Below are 19,182 nucleotides of genomic sequence, written 5' to 3'. Positions count from 1 at the left end.
AAAATTTTTGCACTTACCTTTGCCCTTACATTCTCAAAAGATGCTGGGTTCACTAAGGAAAAACAAATTAGGAACACATCCTGTAATAGAAAATTTTTAATTAAATTCATAAAGAAATTACACAAGCAATTATCAAAGAATAAATTTTAGAAATGTTGGTACTTGTGAATCTTTGTCCCAGATGGTGGTGCCCCCATGCCGACCAACAACTCAACTAGTACCTGTATCCCCTCAGAACAAATTAATCTAGGTCGCTGGTCGAATCAAACAGACGTGTTATCAACTCAGTCTGTTTTGTTATTTCAGCACAGTTAAGATTGCTGCAAAGTTTTAATTAAGAAGTTACTGTAAAATAAATGATAATTTAATTGTTTGCTATCATTATTACCTGTTTACCATTTACTTTTGACATATAGTTTGTGGCTGCCATATTTCTACAATTGCTTTTAATATACTTTCAAAAGCATTTTCTCGTCCCAAGAATTTCTTCCACATGGACTCCAGATGGTAAGCTGTGCCTCATTTTTTATTGTGCCACTTAGAGCCCCAGTCTTTCGATATTTTGTGTGAGAGCACCTGTTGTTGAAGGATATATTGTCAATCCTTCTTCAATGTGCTCCCTGATTTTTGTAATGAGTGTGGTTAATTCTCTATTCAGAACTGGAACAAGAAAGCAATCGCCAGTTTCTCGGCATATTTCACCGAATATCCACAGTTATGGAAGAACCCTTCCAGTGTTGCCTTTTCACCTTGTGAAAAGCATTTCGCCAATTTCCGCGATTTTTCTGGGACCGCCCATTCGCCTGTTAGGTTGTCTCAATAAATGTAGACAATATACCTCCCTCATAAAACTGTTCCAGTCTATAGATGTTTTATTGCAGATGTTTATATGCTTTCGACACCGCTTAGTTCCTCCATCCAATAATAAATAAATCGAACAGTATTTAAAAATGGTATCCTCGAACCACTAAACCAATTATTAGAATGGATGCTTATCATCAGGTTGCAGCTACTAACAGTGCATCTCCAAATTCCTTTAGATCTATTCAACTTCATTTCATGACCATTTTCGCATATTTGAACACTAGTTAAAATACCTCTCTCTTGAAAAAAGAATATAGATTCTCCCTCCGTGATTGGTAAAATTGTATAACATTGTTTCGTTATTTTCAAACCCTTGTCTGAAAGAACAATGTCTGACTGGGTCGATAATAAATGTCTGTTTAATGTAGGTTAATCAGCTCAGTCATTTTGTTTCGAGGGGATACAGGTACTAGTTGAGATGTTGGTCACCAGGGTGGCACCACCATCCAGGACAAAGATTCACAAGTACCAAAATTTTATTCTTGTCATCAATGTTAAAAAATCATACACACACACAAAATGAAATTTGAACAGTCTCTCTTCCATTTCAAATATTCTACATTAATTTGCTAGGATTCCAACAACTAGAGAAATGATTGTTTCTATGGAAGCAATTTGGCTCTAATATTACTGCATGATTGTAATATACAGCTCTTCAAGCATTCTTAATGTAAATTTTATTTCTTATAACAGATCTAAAGTGGAACTACCAAACAGTTGCGAACACAATACAAATTCATTGTTAGGCTTAATGAAGTGACAATGTTATCAAAAACTGATATTCCTATTTTGTATAAAATGTGTTTAAACTAGATTAGCATAATTTAAGTTTAAAGCAGTGGTGTGCAAACCATGTGTCACAACCTCTCTGAGGGGGGATCAAAAGAAAATTTTTCAGGGTCACCAAATTCAAAGAAATTCAAATTTAAAAGTATTTTTCATTAAATAAATGTTTATACCCCATGCAAAATTAAAACCATTGTTTCATAGAATTGTATGTTTTATTCAGACTTCTAATAAGGCAGAAACATAAGTGCAAATCCCAGAAAGAATTTCACTTTACTGTAACTATATTCACGATTAAAAACACATCTACTGTCTATCCAGGGGTCACGACAAAATTTTACACAAAAAAGGGGGTCAGAAATGAAAATAGTTTGTGCACCACTGGTTTAAAGGACAAAAATATAAGAATTTTCTGCACATTATTTACTTTTTCTAGAACCTGTATATTTACGAGCCATAGAAATGGGGAGTAACAACTGATGATAAAGTGCAAGAAGTTTACAATAAACAGAACTGTTTTTCATCTCTAAAGAGTGGATAACACATGGTAATAATAATCATTGTTTGTAACTATCATCCCACTCCCAGATAAAAACTTGATGGAAGTTGACAGTTTTCATAAAAAATGTGCACTCTTCCCATGAAAAAGCAATTTCTGGTAATATATTGGGACATACCACGAGATCAATTAATCTCATTTCAGCTATAAATAAATGAATACTTTGGCAAGAACAACACTGAATCATGCACTGGAGTTAAGCATCAGTTTTTTACTCATAATAAAAATTTAAAAGACCAAGTTGAGGGTTTAGTTATTTCTTTTTCTTTTGAAGATACATAAGCTTTGGATATTATCTTCAGAATTTACATCAAATAATTTAATTCCTTTCCATAGATAAGTCATTAAATAATTATCAAAACAAACCAAAAATAATTGCACAAACTGACTGTTAAGGTTTCAAAACTTAGTGAAATGAAGACCAATTTAGTTTTGTCATATTATAGAAAGTATTTTTAGAAAAAAAAAACTTATTATAGACTTGTGTTGCCCTTCCATTATCTCAGTCACATGCCTTTTGTGTTTTAAATTTAAGTTCAAGCATAGTCTGTGGATAAAAATTTGGCTCAGATATTGGCTATATAGTAACAGTTCATGTTTAGAAGTTCAGAAAGTATAATCGAGCAATCAAAAGTTACTTGCAAGAAGTTAAACAGTGCTATGAGTCAAATTTGGTGACCCCATCCATTTCTAGCTTTGCATTTTTATTGTTCTGCTACATGTCACAAAAGGAACTCTCTCAAAATGTTCATGATTTGAACCTACATTCAAAACTTCAAGTAAACAAGAGTCGACCACAAACTTTTTATTTACTTTACAGAATCAAAATTTGATTCCTTTCATAGCCTTGGATTATCCCGCGAGTCTTGTTTATAATCTTGATCCAAAAGCCTCCGTGGTACAGGTAAACCCCGTATAACACGGTAGTTACGTTCCAAAAAATTGTCGTGTTATGCGAATCAAAGAACTAGTACGAAAAGGAGGGTTGGGTTCCAAAAATTAAAAAACATGCTACTATATTTTCATAATTAAGTTAAGAAAATTTTAATAAAGATATTTAAGTGATACATATTAATATAAATTAAACAATGTTTTCTTTGTCATCACTAAAAGCACTATTAACCGAGAGCATTTTATTTTTGGCAAGTTATCGTTATCCTCTGAGCATTTTTCTGCATTATTTTCAGATTCATGCTTTACCTTTTGCAAAAAATGTATGTAATTTTAGATTGCTTGCTTCTAGTTAAAAGATCTTTATAAATTTCCTTATATGATGGTGCTAAGGAAAAACATCTGGCAACACCAGAAGCAGAAGTGTCGAGATATGGCAAAATTGAAACAATTTTCACGAAGGACCATGTGTATGGAGACGAGAAAAGAAAATTTACTCACTGAAGTACTAACAGTTCACGAAAATTATTATTTTTGTGAACTATTAGTACTTAAGTGTGTAAAAATTTATTACATTTCATGTTGTACGCGGGTTTTACCCATTTCTCGAACCGTGTCAGAGTAAATCTGTGCTATAAAAGTACCGTTATACGGGGGATGGTACCAATTCTCGAACCGTGTTAGAGTGAATCCATGCTATAGAAGTGCTGTGTTATACGGGGGTTACCTGTACTTGCTTATAAGCAAACCAAAATGTCATTCCTCGGATAACTTGTAATTTATGACTTATTTTTTTTATGCACGAAACCTGTGGACTGTCACTTATTAAAAACTGTAAACTAAGCCTTTATAGGCACAGACAATTTGGAATATTTTCAGACTCAAAATTTGACATTCAACAATTTTTCTTCTTTATATAATGAGCCAAGAATTTTTGTAGTGAAAGTTGTTGTTATTTAAGTGTCGTGTTAACTAGAAATGTCATACACTACACAGACTAATTCCACACTCTGAAGTAAGCAATACACAAAATGTCAGCCAAGTCTGACTCACAATGTAGTCAAACTTCCCACTTTGTTTGCTTATCAGCATTTATTTGAAAGAAATAAAGTTTATGAAATTAAAAAACTACAGAAAAATCTTTAAAGAAAATGTCATTTTATTAATGCATTCAATAGAAAAGAGACTGATGAAATGTTTATAATTTTTCAAAACATAATAAATGAAATGGTATGTTTTCAAATTAGCTGTAGTTATTTTTTTTATGTATAAGACTGCTGCCATGACATTGCATTGTTAATTTTTGTTTAAACTAAGTTCCGCTACGACAGTCAACTTTCCAAAGCACGAACATTTTGTGCAGAGGAAATATAGCTGCACCGACCAAAATTCCCTAGTATACAGAACAATAGTTAAGTAGGTCAGCGGGACCTATAAGTCTTGCCAATTTCTTATCATAACTACAGCGGAGGAAAAAAGATTTAATCAATAAAATTAGAATGAATAAAAATTTTGGCTAGTTTAACTGTCCACGTTTCTTGGAATCTAAAATTGACAATCTAAATTATATTCACGTTCAAAGTTTTTCACGGTAAGAATATAATGTTTGGCATTTATAATACTTCCGCTGGCAACCAGAAGACTGGTTTTGAAATTACGTTTTATTTGAGAAATTCTTTGGTAGTTACAAAAATGTTACAAGTTGGGATGAATTAAAAATTAGATAAAACAGAATAAAGTCAAAAATAATTAACACTTACTGTCTGTGGATAAGAGAGGGGTCTTAATCTATCGTAATCTTCCTGTCCGGCCGTATCCCACAGTCCTAGATTTATGGGTTTACCGTCGACCATTACATTGGCAGAATAGTTGTCGAATCTGAAAATTTAATTGAATATCAAAAAAATGTATACTTATATTGATATATAATAAAACAAGCAATATATCATTTAATTAACAAAAAAATTCTACAGGGTGTAACTAGAATTAATATTGAATAGTAACTATGATAAAAACTTTATTTGAAACATGTTATAATAAATTATATTTTTTTAAAGTGGCCAAAAGCAATCAATCATTCCAAAAACCATTTTTGATATCAAAAAATTAAAATAAATTTGGTACAATTACTATTTTATTTTGTAGTGCAGGTACAACCATTAATAAAGATTGCTTCTTATGTTTAATCTTTCTTTGTTCAAAACTGCCCAAAGAGTAAAATGCATTTCTGCCAATGAAAGAAATTATTAAAATTAATCTTTAAAAATAAAATTTGTAAACTTTTTTCATACAAGTAAGTCCTTTTTGTTAGTATATGAGGTGCAATAAAAAGAAACTAGATTTGCTCTATAAAGATTTCAATATATTATGGCAGCATATTTAAATTGTTCTCTCAAAAGTAGTTTCTCCCTGCACTTATGTTCACCACTTCTGCCAAACCTTAAACACTCCTTGGAAATAATTTCAAAAAATCCAAAGCATCTGTTGCGACTTGGACCACATTGCCTCGACCCTATTGAATACCTTGTAGTCTCAAGCTTCAGTTTCGGTTTAGGGAACAAAACAGTCACAAGGGACTAAGTCTGGCAAGAAGGAGGGAGAAGACTGCCTTGTTTTTCATCAAAAATGCTTGCATTTTGAAGGCTGCATGTGCAAAAGCATTGTTATGATGATGATAGCAAATTCAGCTGTGTTTACAGTTCTAATCTCTTATGATGAACATTCTAATGCAGTTGCCTCAAAATGACATAATAAAAGCCCAAATTCCCAAATTTGCTGTCTGACTGGGCAGAACAAACTTCTGGTGTACAATCTCCTTATGATTGAAAACATTATCAATACGCTCTTTACTTGCCTTCTTGGATCTCTGAACCAAATTTGGTGAAAAGCAGCTAAACCTGGCATCATATGCACTCCTCAATATGCAAACTAGCATGTTTTCGCATAGGACTGCAATCACCTAGGGGTTAATTTAAAGTGTAAGAATACCCACCCCTTTATTTTCTGAGTACGGTAGAATGGTCTGCTAAAACCAGATGTTTGAATTGCTCTACAATCAGAGGTCAAACACGTCTTTGCTTACTAGGAGAAAAAAGTCTATTCTACTCAAAATGGTATCACTATTGGAAATAAGGCTATTTCTCAGAGGTTGTAAAGATAATTTACAGTTTGGTTTAATGAATTCTGGTAAAATTTTTGTTCACTTTATTGTGTGAAAATTAACATTGTGACAATGACATTTTGTCAGGTCAGCAGCAAAATTTGATTTAATGAGAGAATTCTCTATCAGTGGTGGTTTTAAGGCAAGCTGACTGTAATTTAAATGCTTGGTTAATAGGTTTACTGTGCATAAACAAACAATATCGCTAAAACCGATATACTATAAAGCTAGACACCAACCAATGCCGAATTCTATCAGGCTAGACACGGCTATATACCATGTCTAGCCAGATAGAATTTGGCATTGGTTTGTGTCTAGATTTGCTTTTGTTTTAACAAAAAACCACAGTAATTAGTTTTTGGACACATTTTTATTTGGAAAAATTAATGGCAAGAATCTCCAAGATTTTGGACTAGTATTTCAAATGTTTTAATAAACCAAGTCTAAAGAACAACAAATCTTACATTCCTGATATCATATTATCAGAACAAAAAAATTAGTTTTAAAATGTTTAGATCATCATTGTATAGATAAATATCACAAAGCTAATAATTTCATTAATATCAATCAGGAAATTTGACTGTTTTCCTCTATCGACAAGGAACTTTTGGTCTATTTTATTAAAACAAAATTATGAGTTAAGAGTAAAAGTTTTTCAACAACTTATTTTTTTTAGTTTTTTGACAAGACTATGTCTTGTTTATAAAATCGTACTGCCTGCTATGTACCAGCTTAGAGGTATGAAGGAGTACATGTCAGGAGTTGCAATTCGGCAGAGTATTAGGTGCCCAAATCATGTGCACGTAAAACAAACCAGACTTTTAGGTACTGAGGGGACCGAGAACCAAGTCAAAATAAAATACAAAATGGCAACTCTCTCTACAAACAGGCAAACCAAAGTCAGGTGGTGAGAGTACCACCCACAGTCTCTAGGAAGTGGACTCTGACCCTAGGACTGAACACGTAGTATTTTCTTTGTTAAATAAAATTTGTAATCTAATTTTGTAAATTTGGAAGTGCTTCAAATATGACATTAAAACAGGGTTTTATGTCGTTACAAGGCGGTTTTTTTTAACATTATCTAGTATAGTAAAATTGTGGGACCAATAAAAATTTGACGTTATATTAGGGTTGTCGTTACATCCGATGACGTTATAATTGGGTTGAACTGCATAATGTCTGTGCAAAATAAAAAAAATAATTTCGGACGATACAATAGCCATGATTATTTTTTTCAAAAATGGGAAATTTTCGTTATGCATCGACAAAAATTCAACCTGGGCTGACACGCAATGGAGAGACATTTTAAAATTGGATAGGTTAATTTCATCAAAAATGCATCATGGATGTGGACGTGGACGTGGTTGTGGTCGTGGCTGGCAAAGTTTGAATGATTGTGCCCAAAAGCAGCAATACCAAAGAAGGTTGGAGAATGAGAATGAGAAGTGCCTCGAGCGTCAAAGTAATTCCACTTAGTAGTGAGTCTCCGAGACAGTCTTGTCCCAAATATAGTTTTGCCATTTTACTTGTTGATTCTACTATGGCCATTTGAAATAGAAAAACTTAACTTTCAAAGTTATCATCATCTGATATTCACAAAATTCAATTTCTGTGGAAACTTTTTCAAAATTGTAATGTATTTTTTTTTCGTTTTTTAACTTAAAAATAATATTTTTTTGTTTCTTGACACAAAGTTGGATCATGATACTGTTGAGAAACTTTTTTCGTATTAGAAAATTTTTTTATCATATATTGTACTTGCGAAACTCATGACAATGTAAACAAAAATAGTTTTAAAAAAATGTAATATTAGTATTCTAGCATTTTGAGTAAACAGTGCTCATCTTTAAGAACACTTAATAAGAATATCATTGTTGTGACAAAAATGTCCCACAAAATCTGGTAGTATAGGTGTTATAAAATGGAATTTTATTTCAATTTAACAAAATAAAAGCTTCCAAATGACAGACAGTAAATGTAAGTATATAAAATTACTATGACATCAGCAAAACAATGAAAAAGTACTAGGAAAAACATATGCTTACTATGATAAACATATGGGGATAGAAGAGCCTCTGTGTCATATTTTGTTAGTGTAGGCACAACAAATAGGGTTAATGTCCTTCACAGTAATATTGGTTTCAAATTAAATATATTTTTGGAGTGTTTCATCCATTAATGTATTTTGTTTCTTTCACTTTAATTATTACACTAATTTCTTCAAAATTTTTAATAATATCAAAGCTTAAATTAAAAAAAATGTTGGAAGAAAAATGACAGATGCAAATTAATTGTTTAAAGTTATTCATAGAGTGACTAAATTATAAAATTTCATTTGTAAAGTTTCATAAATGTAAAAACTTTATTATCCTAACAAAGCTTTTCAAAAATAATTTCATTGATTTTTCATTATTCAAAAGCTGCAAATATATAATTTTTATTACTATTAAGCTTAGATCACACTGAGCACGATTTGCTAGTAAAAGTGAAAAACAGAGCGAATAACCCATCAAACAAGTCATGTTTGATGGGTTATTCACTCTGTTTTACGCTTTTGCTAGCAAATCGCACTCAGTGTGAACTAAGCTTTAAGCAAATAATAACTTTTTAAATTACTTGAAAAAATAAGAAAATAATACTTACACTGTTGGAATATATTCACCCGGAAAGGCATTTGTAGTGTAACTTATTAGCAAGCAGGTTTTACCCACCGCACTGTAAAATGGTAGAAATAAAATCAATTTTAGTTTTCCCAAATTAAACATATTCATCACATATATATAATTAATTTTTTAATTCAAAAATCAATTAAAAAATGAAAATATATTAATTATATAAATATTATCAGGGGTGTTCAACTTTTTCTCAGAAGGGCATTGTGAACATCCATTAATCTGATTTTTGATTAAGGCCAAACAATCTGCCAGATTATATTGGGTTATAATATGGCTACTATTTAGTACAGTAGTCATATTATATCCTAGCCCAACAAAATACATCAGATCATTTGACCTTGTTAGCCATAAAAGACCATTCTGGTGGCCAAGTACAAAAGGTATAGTCAAAGATTTTTTTTTATTTCTGAATAACAACAAAACATAAATTTATGCAAAATTTGCAACTGCTTTTTCAAAAAAAAGTCATTGATAAAATGTTTAATGTTTCATTTATTTATTTCATTTTTGAAAAGATTTGCTCGCAAAGGTATGTAGAAGCAAGTATACACAATATCACCGAAGCAAACTTCTTAAAACATTAAAGAAGAGAATTTAAAAATAAGTGTCTCTATTTAAAAAAAATCATTTCTAGCAAGGTCTATTAATTCTAGTTGACTTTTCAAAAGTTTATACTTCAACCTAGTTCAAATGTCAATGATAAAATGTACCAGCATAAACAAATTAAGCACAGAGATTAACTAACATTAGTCAACCCGTGGCCATGCGGACCGGATAAATATACTTCGGAAGCCGAACGTCGGAGACCCATTATATAACAGTTAATACGAATGAAGTTGATGTTAATTTATTTATTTGAAATAAAATCAATTTAATAAAACAAAAATAGTTTTATAATTTTGGTCATAAATTCTAAAGGATTAAATGTGTATTAGCTGCAGGATGTATAGCTGTAAATATTCCTAAAAAAGAATTAGAATTCTAATGTTTTAGGGGAAAAAAAATTTAATCAGTTTTAAATTTTTAATACATATTTTAAATTTAAAACAATTATGCACAACATTTACATATTTCTATTTAAATTTGCAGTTATAGTATCCAAATAGCAGTGCCAAAATTCTTAACTACTGTACTTGAATTTGCTTTTTACAAAAAAAAAAGAAAAAAACCACCTTTACTTTCATATATATATGCTTTTTATTCGATAAATACACATTTTAATACGGCCAATACACAAAGAAATTTTTAAAAATTAAATTTTGAGGTAACCGTAAGGAATTCTTACCGACAGATTTTACTTTACACGACCGTTCATTTTGTGCAACAACAAATTATCACCAATAAAATTAAATTCGGCATAAAAATAAACAATAATTATCTACGTAACATAAATTAAATCGACCTTAAGACAAAATAAAAACATTCGGAGACATAAATATAAATTCCAGTTAAGAAAATCCTTTCAAAATATCCCACAGTTCAACCACTGATTAGTGATGTAATTTATGTAAGTCGCTAAAAACAATCCCGGAGATAATTCACCGTCACAGAATGCAACAATACTTATTAACGTCACGACAAGAATGTCAATCTCGTTAGAAAGGGATAAACAAACATCGTTGCGATGTAATACGGTTAACAACCACGTTAAAAGGATCCACAACGAGTTAATTACTGGCTAAGTAATCTTTGTCGACAACCATTTTTGGCGATCGGCAAGTCTAAACGATCGGCTTAATCCATCGACCAGAGCAGTTATCGAACGGGTTAATTGTTTATCCGCTAATTTTCCCTCGTATCTCGTCAATCCCTCTCGTAAAATTCTCCCCGTATTATACGAATGACTAAAAATAAACTGCTCAGTGACAATTTCGAGCGTTACTACACCCTTTCATTAGAAGTAACTCGGTTATGCACTTCCGCTGTCCGTTTGCCAAATGACTTCCGTTACGAAACGATTTTCGTAATCCCGAAACAAAGTCGAAACACCCCCTAACCCGACAACGATTCTTCAAAAACCGAGCACGGTTCCAGATTCGATTTCGCACTTGAACTTAAAACAACAACAACAAATTAAAAAACACACAGACAATCGGGGGAAGATATTTATGGAACGTTCCGAATAACATTCGCCGTATTTTTTTTCCTTCTAGACATAAAAACGTGGCAAGTTACGCCGGTAACGTTCGCGAACATTCAAGGTCGCGAACGGTTTTAAAAATTACGAAGCGTTAAAATGCCTTTAGAAAACGCGAAGGTTAAAGAATAATTTAATCGAGCGAAGAATTCCGTTTACGAAACGAGGGTCAAAGTACAAAAAAAAGGGTCAAAGTACAAAAATGGAGATGCTTAAATGCTAATTTCGGGGTTACGAAAGAGCTTCTATCGAACGTAATCAGTTTAACCTGGAAACTCGATTCCGTTTATTTTAATAAATTACGGGCAGCTCTAATCCCCAATATGGCGATTTATAAATATTAATAAAGATAATAATTCTCGATAATACGCACACCTTCTATCCCCGCTTATAATGAACTTAGATCGCGGGGGGCAGCATGACGATAAAAATCGTTTCGACAGAAAAGTCGGTGGTGCCCTTAACCAATGTTCTAAAAATCGAAAGCCAAAGAAAACGCCAACGATGCCGCCATTTTTTACGGTCCCATAAAAAAGACCCGTAAAGTTAGTAGGAGATTCGTTTTATTATCGTAAATTCTGTTAAACTGGACAATCTCGGATGGAATCTCTCTCGACCCAGTTATCGCTTTTGGCCATCATCGATCTGAGTGACACCTTAAATGCTCACTTAAATCAATATTGGACGGATTCCAAAATCCATCTTCCCTCTCTCTGCCAGCAACTTAAAAATTCTCCTCCACGCTACGCTATACTTTAAATGGGCGTGAGATTTCGGTCGCAAACGACCGTGTGTCTGCATTTATTTACGAAACCGCCCCGAATCCCGACGAAATAAACAAGGAAAAAATAAGTAAAATGTAAATCAAATTGGCACGCAACCCTTTCAAAATAAAATGCTACTAAAATAACATTTTGCTAAACTGGGTGTTAGTATTGGTTACGTAGCAGATGTTGCTTTAAGCAAACATTTTACATGCATGGTTCCTTATCGCTTCTGTGGCACTCGATTATAGTAGCAACGGAGAGCAGATGCGACGTACGAACTTCATTTCTTTTTCATTCGTCGTATGTTTCCTTAAAAAGCTATTTTTATATAAAAAATGCTGACTTCCTTGCAAACCCTTTTTAAACGCACTTAGAAATAAACTTATAATTTTATTTTCTCTTCTATAGAAACGTTGGCAATCAGGTTTTCTGAAAATAAAGTGGTAAGTAATTGTACTGTACATAGGAATTTTCAGGGTTGAGTTGTGCAAAAAAACAAATTTCAACATCAGATGAGTGCAGTATGTAATATTCCATTTGCTAATTGAATAATAAAAAAACCAAAAAAAAAAGACTTGCAAACAATAACTATCTATCTACTAATAGGCCCTGTATAAATGATTAATAGTTAATTAAATATTCAGGATTTGATGGCTTATGTTTGCTAATAAGAAGCTGGATGCTTCTTATTAAATAAATTCAAAACAATTTTTTTATGTAAGATACTTTTATGCTAAAATGAATTTTTTACCAAAAGAATAAGAAAATGCTTTCTTTAAAAACCTGAAACTTATAACATCAAAGGCTTTAAGATAAAAGTATCTCTTGCTGCTATTACTTTCAATAGCTGTGAGAGATACTTTTATTCTCTTTCACAAACTGAAGTAACAAATAATAATGTAAAATTATACTCTGTAAATGGGCCAAACCTTGAAGTTAAATCATCTATAAAAGATCAGATTCTGTTTATAATTTGTGTAATTACAAAGTAATTGAACACAAAGAACTTTTTTAGTTTATATCCAAAAGGTAGAGAAGTGTGGAAGTATTTATAGCTTACTATTCCTTCCTTCCAGTTTCTAATTTATTAACAGATTAAAAATACATACATTCTAATAACGTCTGATTAAATATTAAAAAAAATTTTAATTAGCAAATTAAATTTTTTAAAACTGAATTTCAGTTTGTTGTATTCTACATTACAGAAATTAAATTATATACTGTTTTGGCAAAAATAAAAAATATCAGTCAAAAAAAATATTGCAAAATATTAATTTGGGTAATAAATTCAAAATAAAATATTGCAGAAAACTATGCAATTTTAAAAATATTAATAAATATTTCTGATTAATCAAACTGTTTAATGAGTCAATATTAATTAAAATTATATTTAATTTGTTATTCATGAAAACATTTGAACAACTTATAAGCAATCCGTTACTTGCAAATGTCGAAAACTGTGCAAAACATCTTGTCTTTACAGAAAAATATTTTAAAAAAGTAAATGGTACTTGTCAGTATTTCATTTACATTTTATGTTTACATACTTAATAATAAAAGCAAATTTACCTACAATTTCAATAAATAAAAAAGAAATGTATTTATCCAAAAGTCAGATAAACCAAGATAAAAAAATAAATTTTAACAATTATTTTTAGATTTTGATAATAAAATTATTTTAAATGTTTCAATCATCATCAAAATAATAATTATTTCAATGATGATTAGAGTTTGTCTAAAAAAAAAAACAAAGTAAAAAAGTATTTCTCTGATAAAATAACATTAAAACTTAGTCATTTGTATTATTGAATAAAAATTCAATTTTCTCCTATTTCTAAAAATAAAATTTTCAACCTCATCAAGATATAATCACTGTCTTTGCTAGTACCATTACCATATTGAAAATTCATTCAGTTTAGCAGATTTTGTATTGATATTCGGAAGACAAAGTCTGCTATAAAATTCTTTAGTTATTTTTCTGTTTTTAATTTTACTTACATATTTAAAAATATGTATGTATATTTTAATGCCGTGACAGATTTTACATATAAGCAAGTAGTCTAGAAAGTATAGCTATATCAAGTTAAATTAATTGTCTATTGTTTATATAATGCATGTTTCATTAAAATTCAACTAACTGTTTTAATGACTAAAGCCTTCTTTACATTTATTCTCTTTTGGCCACTCTGTATAGCATTTGGCAGAAAATTTTTAAAACCATTAAGAGTATAAGCTGCATGTTACAATATACCTTTGCACTGCTTAAATTTTGTTTTGGACCAGGTGCGGACAACATGTGAAGATCGAAGAGAATTACAGTAAAAGCACAGTCCTTATATAAACTTGTTATTTATAGAAAAGAAAACAGTTCATAAATTTCTTTTTTGTTATTTTTATATTTGCAATTTAATATTTGAAAATACATTTATTATTTAACTTGCTTTTTTTAAAAATATTTAATACAAAATACTTTGTTTTATGTAAAAAGCTAATCAATTACTTGCATTTAATTTCACCTTGAAGTGCAGATTTTATGTTTACATAGTAGAGTGCTCGACCTATTTACCATAAAGAGAGGGGGAGGCTTTTAGTACAGTTAAGGAAGGGAAAAAATAGTGTCAACTCTTAACAGCTTCTTTCTCCAGTTTCATATATGTAAATAATACAAACTTAGAAAAATTTATTCAAAAGAAAAATACTATTTTTGCCATTTAATAAAATATTCAATACAAAAAAAATTCTCTGTAAAAATTACACTACTAAATAAATAAATTATTGATTTACAAAGGAGGATGTGAAATGAAATACTTCTTTCATGAGCGAATACGCTAAAATTAATTACGCCAACCTTTTCATTAAAAATGTCCATTTATTAAATTTACTGTTTGTTATATGTTCCTCAAACAGTTTTATAAATTCAATTAATATTAAATGAACTCTGCATTTTTAAGTATTCACAATTTAATTCGGTTCTTTTTACATTTAAAAAAATTTTAATTTTTAAAACTAACTCATATTTTCACTCTACACAAAAATACTTCAAAATTTATTGTAAATATTCTGAAAACTTCATTTGAATACAAGAAATAAAAGTGAATGTAAAAAAAAAAAAGATCAAAGAGAACAGATGCTTCCTGAACATAATGCCAATAAAAACAAACAGTGACAGGAAATGAGCAAGAGCTTTAAAATTGCCTTGTTATATACATATTCTTTTCAATTGTGATTCATCAAATGCTGATGTTTTCCACTGGTATCAGTTTCAGATTTTTTAAAAATAGTTTTCTCCAATTAAATTCAAATTTATATCATAATTATTCAACTACACTATGTTAATCTCTGGATCAAAAGTGAAGAGTGTCTATCAAATACAGTATCTTTTTTTAAAAAATGGAGATCAAATTCTAGATTATATCAAAAAAGCAATGGTATTTTTTCCCAATTTCTCTTAAACAGAAGTTTGATTTATTATTTACAGTAAAAACTGTTTTTAGGAACTATTTTCAGAACATATTTAACTTGAAACACATCAATCTTAAAATTATGAAAAGGAAAAACTGCCTTAATATTAATTTTTCAATTTAAATTTGTTCTAAAATGGATTTTTAAGTGTTTTAAACATTTCAAAATCCACAAAACAAATAAAAGAATCTAAAACAATTACTAAATAAATAATAAATTTGATTCAATTAATTTATTTTTAAATGAAAAATTCACTCTGACAACAAGGATTTTCCTTAAATTTTTTCATTTTTAACAAATAATTATGATTCATTCATTTTCTCTAATTTCACATTTCCTGCAAAAGATTCTTTTTCAAAATTACTCAATCTACAAATATTTTATACTATTTTACTCACTTAGAAGAACAATTTTATGTAAAAATCATCCTTCTAATTTTACAAATTTTAACTGTAATAAATAATATACCATAATTAAGTAAATTACAAAAGTAAGAGTCATATGATATTGAAAATTTTAAAAAACTCATTAATTATATATAACAAATTACTATTCAAAAATGTTTTGACATCATGACAATTTTAATTTAATTATATTAGTAATATCTGGATTACAATATTTATGTAAATTATGAGTAATTAAAGTACTGTACATATAATTTATTAAAGGAAGTGTGTGTTTGGCAATAAATTAGACAAACAATTTCAAATGAACATATATTAGTATATACTCTTTTATATAAGTAAAATTGATACGTAATATGCATTATCTACAAATAATAACAAAGTGTGAAATGTTTCAATTAGGGACTCTCCAAAAATCTGATAACACATCTGCTGTAAAGGAGAGTCAAGATATTGGTTCGTTGCAAATAAAACTGCTGTTTTTTAAAATTTAAACATTCCTGCCTTGTAGTTCAACTTCTGGTAAAAAGTTGCAAAAAGTTGTAAAAAGTAAACAGTGCAATTGATAGAGCACACATATAATATGTGAATTTAAAAATGTAATCTCATTCATATTGCAAGTTCCACATGTTTATGAATATTTTTTCTGACAGCATGGAAAAAAGGAAATTGAATAATTTTCTTTTATGAGTATAAGCTGGGACAAAATGCAGCCAAAGCAACCTAGAACACCAATAAAACTTTAGGTGAAGGTTCTGTGAGTGAGCAGGCCACCAGGCATTGGTTCAAAAAATTTCATTCTGGGAATACAAATCTCAAAAATCAGAATTGAAGAACATCATTGAATCAGAACACCACCTGATTGGGATATTGTAGAGAGGTTGAATATACTGGACATTATTCAACTATTTCTCAACATCTAAACATGTTAAAGTCAAGAAGCTCAACTAATGGGTACCACACACTCAGTGAAGAGATGATCATCATTTTAAGGTCTGCAGCTCTTTAATTATTTGTTACAAAAATGAAAGTATTCAAATGAAATTCTTTCCCATCCACCTTATCCTCCAGACTTTTTGCCAACAGACTATAATTTTCTTTTTTAGGCATTTGAACATTTTTTAGCAAGGAAAGTCTTCAAGGAAGAAGATGCAATAAAAAGTATCTTTAATGACTTTTTGGTTTCTCATTCTTATGATTTCTATCAAACTGCCATTAATACATTTCTATTGCACTGGAAAAAGCATATTAATGTTGGTGGAGACAATTTTGATTGAATATGTAAGTTCTAAATTAAATTAATAAATGTTTGAAGTCAGAAGTAAAAATCAATCACTTCATTTGCAACAACTTAATATTAAATATAAAATAATGATATTTAAATAATCAAGCTAACATGCCAGATAACTAATTTTCAAGATGTATCACAAAGTCACTAGAGAGCTTTGCATTAAAATGCTAAATAATACTCTAAAAATCATCATTAACTTCTTTGTTACATATAAAATTCAGATAAGAAACACTTATGATTTCAGATATTTTGAAAGCTAGAAAGACAAGAAAAAGTGGATTTTAAATTATCTTTAAAAATTCCCACTTCAAAATCAGATCAAAATTGATTTTGTTTGTTTTAAAAAATGAGTAACTGATCTTCAAACAATTCCCTTTTTTAATAACCCCCTCATTCAGCCAAAATTATGACCTGTCTATCCACTTCAGTCAAAAGGCCTGAGTTGCACGAGAATAGACTGTCCTCAAGAGCTCCTAATCTGTGCAAGAGTATGTACATGTGGTTTCTTACACACTCTTGCACAGATTGGAAGCTCTTGAGAACAACTTATTCTCATGCAGCCCAGACTTTTTGGCTGAAGTGAATAAATGGGTCATATATTTTTTTTTTTTAACAAACTAAGAATTGTTATGAAACAAAGAAACATGAAAAACCACAATTTGTTATTCATAAGCTTAGATTTCTTTATGGAGAAATTGCAAAATGTTTAGGAGAAAATTAATTCTTTACACTGACAAATTAGAAAGTATATATATACAACAAACAATTAACACCTCAATACTACTTCCAGCAGTCAAAAGATTTTAATAATCTTTTGACTGCTGGAAGTAGTATTGAAGTGTTAATTGTTTGTAGTATATCCTTCCAGTTTACGTGTGTTAATTTTTTTTGTCTGATATATATATACACACACACAAACAAACAAACAATAAAAACTAATTAATTAAAATTAATCAGTTTGAATTCAAATATTCTTAAAAATATCTTATTAAAGCTTCAAACAATTAACAAGTTCATTTAACTAGATCACTAGAACCACATTTTTATATAGGTGTTAATCATCTAACTTGTAAGTTTCATAAATCTAATAAAGAATTGAGAAATTAATAACTTATATAAGTATATTTAGGCTACTCCCCATCTGAGCATCTTAAATCCATTTAAATATTAATAGTAAATGGATTTAAGCCACTTTAGACTTATCTTTACTCTTGGCAATTTTCTAAATAGCTATCAATGTACAGTACTGTGTATTCTAAATAACTTAAAATTTAATTTATCACCTAAATAACTTGAAGAATTAGCTAAGCTATTTAGCAATAAACTAAAAGTTACTGTAGATAATTCATTTTATGATAATATTTATTATTGCAATAAAACTCTGTAATAATTAAGATTGCACTTAAGATTAGACTCAATGATAAAAAAAATGCTATCATTTGATAGATAGCATTTGCAATAGAACTCTTGATAAGGATTACACAATTAAATATATGTGCATTGATAAATTCTGCAATATCATTATGAATAAGCAAATATATCTAAAATAATCAAAACTGGTTTTTTTGTAAAATATTTTGCAAAAAGAGATTCAAACATTCATAATTTAAAGCAATGTTTTTAACACATAAGCATATCTACTATTAGCTATCAAATTATCAACCTTTTTCTAATACAGAAAACAAAAAAATTAGTTTTTACATTAAAAAATTATTTAGAATATTTATCTAAATTTTTAAATTAATAGAAATTCCATAAAGCTCACAGAACTGCTAAAATAACTACCATAACTAACCCGAGCCAATGTTCATGAATTCGTTTACTCTAATTAATGAATGACGTACAGAATGTTTTCTTTTTAATTACTTGGAAGAAATACTAATACAGAACAAAAAATTGTATTGAAAGAAATAAATAAATATTTTAAAAATTTAATTCTTTTATACAAATAATTTCTGTAAATTCTTTTCTATAAATTAGTTTTATATAGATTTACAATAGGTTCAACAGCATGTTAGTATGTCAAATAGTATAATTTTTTAAACATATAAAATGTATGTGTAATGATTTGGCAACTCTCATACATATATAAAAATAGCTATGTAATGAATTATATAAGCTATTCAATAAATGTAAGAAAACAATATACAGAAAAAATAAAGTTTTCCTTTATATATTTTTTCAAA

The 19,182-nt window shown here is 29.4% G+C and overlaps 1 protein-coding gene across 1 annotated transcript in view; it reads right to left on the bottom strand.

Moving 5' to 3' along the window:
* LOC111624445 (ras-related C3 botulinum toxin substrate 1) overlaps positions 1-19,182 on the bottom strand; it is a 48,792-nt gene that overhangs the window by 1,508 nt on the left and 28,102 nt on the right. The window contains exons 2-4 of the mRNA XM_023367285.1: positions 8,904-8,975; positions 4,861-4,978; positions 18-80 (exon numbers count right to left, since the gene is read on the bottom strand). Of these exons, the coding sequence (XP_023223053.1) occupies positions 18-80; positions 4,861-4,978; positions 8,904-8,975 (253 nt within the window). The remainder of the gene's footprint in view (positions 1-17; positions 81-4,860; positions 4,979-8,903; positions 8,976-19,182) is intronic.

This window comes from Centruroides sculpturatus, unplaced genomic scaffold, assembly GCF_000671375.1.
Source record: "Centruroides sculpturatus isolate CEXI.00-Female unplaced genomic scaffold, Cexi_2.0 scaffold27, whole genome shotgun sequence".
Taxonomy (NCBI): domain Eukaryota; kingdom Metazoa; phylum Arthropoda; class Arachnida; order Scorpiones; family Buthidae; genus Centruroides; species Centruroides sculpturatus.
The sequence above is the reverse complement of the archived record's forward strand: the minus strand, read 5'-3'. Positions and strand labels throughout refer to the sequence as shown.